This window comes from Etheostoma spectabile, unplaced genomic scaffold (genome assembly GCF_008692095.1).
Source record: "Etheostoma spectabile isolate EspeVRDwgs_2016 unplaced genomic scaffold, UIUC_Espe_1.0 scaffold00006399, whole genome shotgun sequence".
NCBI lineage: Eukaryota > Metazoa > Chordata > Actinopteri > Perciformes > Percidae > Etheostoma > Etheostoma spectabile.
Genome location: NW_022603371.1, coordinates 77,987 through 82,591, shown reverse-complemented (window position 1 = coordinate 82,591; position 4,605 = coordinate 77,987). Strand labels below are relative to the sequence as shown.

General features: G+C 43.2%; 1 protein-coding gene across 1 annotated transcript; it reads left to right on the top strand.

The window, feature by feature from the left end:
* Positions 1 to 674: 674 nt before the first annotated feature.
* pnx (posterior neuron-specific homeobox) lies at positions 675 to 2,824 on the top strand. The gene is made up of 2 exons (XM_032508143.1): positions 675 to 792; positions 2,391 to 2,824. Exons 1-2 carry the CDS (start codon positions 675 to 677, stop codon positions 2,822 to 2,824), a joined length of 552 nt encoding a protein of 183 aa, XP_032364034.1.
* Positions 2,825 to 4,605: the final 1,781 nt, after the last annotated feature.

The window sequence follows — 4,605 nt, the reverse complement described above, 5'->3', positions numbered from 1 at the left end:
CAATGAAAAGAATGGAGGCTGCAAGCCCGTTTTGGTTGTACCCCAACAAAAAGAGAAAGAAAAACGTGATCAGATGGTCAGTGGCTCTCATAAAGTTGTTAGTGGGCTTCTAATTAAACCGAAGAGCTTTGTGCTTTGAGCTTTTTGGGAATGTTCCACTCAACAAGACAAACGAGTCAATGCAAACTGGGCCACAACGAGAGAGAAAAGGCTCCAACTTTCCCTTTGATGAGTCCATCAATTAGCATCACAAGGCGCGTTCACGTGTCCGAGCACCGCAACATCTCCCATTCGCAAATAATGACAAGACCAACCACAATGAGGAACACGGAGGGAGAGAAAGGAGGCACGTTTCAACCAGATGCCCGGTAATAAATAACAGGGCGAGCGCATCTCCAGCTGAGAGCGCGCCATTTGCATTTTCAAGTGTCCGCGCAAAGGGGGGGGGGGCATGCACGGGGAGAAGCGTGTCGGCACACACAGAGGCTCCAATTGCCTCATTCGGGTAAGTTTTTTGAATGAAATGTAAATGTGAAAGAGCCCCGGCTGCGCGCGCAAAAGGCTGAATGGGCCTATATATAGACCCCGGAGCAGATCAGGAGGCAGTGCACTCGGCCTCCACCTGCGTCCTGATCCACATCCACAGAGAGAGAGAGAGAGAGAGAGTGAGAGACATGCAGCCAGTCGCAGCCAAAAGTCCGCTCAGCCACAGGACGCCTTTTTCTGTGGAGGACATTTTGGATCCAACAAAGTTCACGAGGAGAGGAATCTGTGCTCGAGATGCAACGACAGGTGAGCATTAAGAGGGGACTCTGTTTTCAATTTTACGGTAACTCCATGACGTGTCTTCGACTTTTGGGGGAAAAGGTGTATTTTTTTTCTTTTATCCTCGGTCTATCCTGTGTCTGCAGATTTCTCCAAAATGAACCCAACAGAAAGTTATAGCTTTAGATAATGCCTCATTTGCATATTTTAAAACACATGTCAGAAAACTTAATAGTAATACCAAAAATATATTTCAGGAAGTTAGTTTTTCATTTTTAATTCTCTAGTTTGCTTCCCTGACATATCTTCTTTCAGACTATGTGGGAAAAAAATAGATGTATACTTATATACACAATGTATTTGACTTTGGTGTTGACTCTATACATTCAACAAATAGACATGTGGTACATAGAGAAAGACACACAGACACATGTCAGCATAATATATACATTTACAAATAAGACATATTATCAAGACAAGTACACATGGAGTGGGATGTAAGGTGCAAAAAAGTTATATTGCATTTAGATGTTTATTTGTCTATTTGTGTCAAAAATAGACAAACAAATATTTAAATTGACCAAAAGTTACATTAACCTCATGTTGTCCTCGGGTCAAATTGACCCATTTTCCTGTATCAATGTTCTTTTTAATTCCCCAAAATAACATGATTGATTCCAACGCTCTTTGCCAAGTACAAATCTCTACTTCATTAATTTGGGTCTTATTCAATTTTATAGCATTGTAAAACAAAGTGAAGTGTTTTTGAAATAGTATTGAGTAAAAGTTGACATATTCCAGTCTGTGATTATCATCAACATCCATTCCTTTAATTTTAGTCTCAATAATTCCTAATTTCTGCTTTTCTAACTCAAACATTAGGTATAATTTCCTATAAATGAGGTTTATTGACCATAAATTCCAAAAAATATTGTAAAACTAAAGTTAATAAGTTAGTGTTACCTGGTGTGGAAAAAGTCAAAAAAGTGACAAACATTGAAAGAAAAAGTCATAAGTGTTGAAAAAAGAGACAAGAATGTAAGAAAAAGTAAAAAAAAAACATCAATAAAAGCGTCAACAAAAGTGTTGATCTTCAAGACAACACAAGGGTTAAGATAGTGCCTCATTTTCGTATTTAAACATAGCGTTTTCCGGAAAGGTGTAATTCAAAAAAGAATTGTTTTAATGTAATCATCTAGGGGATGATTTATGCTGATATTAGGTAAAATGTCCAAAACAAAATGCACGTGAACGCATCTTCTTTCAGACTGTGAGGACTTTTCTGCATCAAGCACTTTTACTTTTACTACTTTAATGATATGATACTTGTTATACTTTTACTTAATCAACGTTTTCAATTAATTTCAATTCAAATTTTTATTTATGTAGCTCCAAATTACAACAACAGTTATCTCAAATCTCAGGACAGGGGCGATAGATCACAAGACTCCGGGAAAGGGAAGAAGTTGAGTTAGTAACATGCGTTAATGGGCTGAGGTTGCACACAGATGGAGAGCGGGAGGAAGAGTTTTACTTTTACTTGCAACAGAGTATTTGTACAGTGTTTTATAAGTACTTTTACTGAAGTAAAGCATTCTGAATACTTCTTCCATCCCTGCTTCCAGGTGCTTCTCCAGGCAGAGATGAACCCAGAGAGCAGCAGCGTCCCGCGGCCGAGGGCAGCCCGGAGGAGGAGAAGCTTCGCAGCTCGAAGGCAAAAGGCCGCCGGGTCCGCACCGCCTTCAGCCCGGAGCAGCTGCAGCTGCTGGAGCGCAGCTTCCACCGGTGCCACTACCTGTCGGTGCTGGAGCGCCACGCCATCGCCTCCGTCCTGCGCCTCTCCGAGACGCAGGTCAAGATCTGGTTCCAGAACAGGCGCACCAAGTGGAAGAAGGAGCGTGTGCAGGGGGGGAAGGAGGCGGATGTGGAGGCGGAGGAGGCAGCCGGGTTCACATCCTCACACCCTCCGCCCTACGGGTCGCTTTACTGCCCGCAGCGCGCTCCGCTGCAGCTGTTTGCACCGCTGCCGCTGCTGCCGTGTCATCGCTATTACACATGATGGGTGACTCGGCACATCATGGACCAGCATGCAGCATCTCCAGCACAGGCCTGGGTATCACTAACACAACTCCACCGGTGCTGTTACCATGACTTTGATAGCTTTTCTTGTTCCTAATCGATATTTCTTTCGATACCAATTTTGTAATAATCCATTTAACAGAAAGACGTCACGCTACAGATCAGGGCAGGGGCAAACCTTTGGGTTCAACATGGATATTTTGAGTATCAAACACTTCATGTCCTCTATTCAGATGATTTTTTTCCGCAGCAATCTGGGCCTTTTCTGCATCAAGTTATGTTGCACGTCTTCATTTATGTAGAAGAAATTATATAAGGTTTTTTTGGGGGGGGGGTGCACTGACTAGTTTTGATTGTTGGGGAGGTTGTAACTGCCTGTCCCCACTGTAAATTATGCTTGTACATTGGGGGAAGAGCAGGAGGGGGGGGGGGGGGGGGGCTTCTGGGGCTGCAGCCCCAAATGTTTTCTCAAATGCCCCCAATCTTCTGGGGATCAGCTTGAACTACTTTTGGCGTTTTTGGTTTTCTATCATCAGAATCAGCTTTATTTGCCAGGTATGAGGACACATACGAGGAATTTTGCTTTGGATCATCATTGCTCGCAATGCCCTTACACATACAAAACAAACCACAAAACAGACAAGATATACACACTAATATATACACACTCTAAACTGAAACAATTTACAGTAGACAGGTTGAGGCAACAAAGAGTGCAAAATGTGCCAGTAAATTATGACAGTTATTATTATTATTCAATTATACAATGTGAACAGTATGAACAGCTCTGGGATAGATAATGCGAAGGATGAATAACTAATCAGTGGAACCAGTAATCAGGAGCTGTAGAGACAGTGTTGCTGGGTTATTGACCAGAATTGAACCTGACACTGTGACTCAGAAGTCAGCTGTTCATCAGAGATTATGAAAACAAAGCCCCTGGATCCCGCTAACCGGTACTGGGGGTCCTGAACAAACCCGCCGTGTTTAAGTAGTTTAGCCAGCGGGGTTCTTTTACTGCCTCCAGCTTCATTGGAAACTAAACGTGTCTTCTGGCAACCAGCCACACGCCGAGAATCAAACACACCTTCCACGTTCTGTGTGTGTGTGTGTCGCGTTAGGTCACGGCAGTTTGCTGCTATGACGACCAGCCACGCTCGTCCAACGCATGAGGCGGTGCTAATCTGCAAAGGAAACAGGAGGACGGGGCACCGCAGCAGGTACCATGTAACGGAAAACGCCATGAAAGTGTAATTTCCCCCTCAGTCTCTGGGACTGGAACGGCAAATCAGCAGAGCAATGTGAGAAGGACGGTTGGATGGATAGGATGTAAAGAAAGTGACAAAAAACTTTGAAAAAAGGGACAAACGTCCGTGACAAGCATTTAAATAAGCGACAAAAACGTTGAAAAACCAAATAAGAATGTATCTATCTATCTATAGATAGTAACTATCGTAACTACCATGTTTTCCCCAAATGATGTTCAGAGTTTTAGGCATTTTATTTTGAAATGGCTCGAAATAAAATGCATATAGCTGCAGTGAAGGCCCCCCCCCACCCCCCCCCCCTCTCTAGGTTTGGGCCGAGCCCCGAATATTTCCAACATCTGTCTACGCCCGTTACACATCACGGCTCAAATCCTTTTATTTTCCAGCTCCTTTACACAGATACGACTTAACCCGTGTGTCGTCTTCCCGTCAACCATGAAAAAAAGTTATCGCTCTTTCTGATGTTTTTGTCACTTTTTCATTGCTGTGGGTG

Excerpts from the sequence above, each read along its gene's own strand:
- pnx (XM_032508143.1), top strand. The coding sequence starts at position 675 with ATGCAGCCAGTCGCAGCCAAAAGTCCGCTCAGCCACAGGACGCCTTTT. Across the intron at positions 793-2,390 it reads TGCTCGAGATGCAACGACAG|GTGCTTCTCCAGGCAGAGAT; the intron begins GTGAGCATTAAG and ends CCCTGCTTCCAG.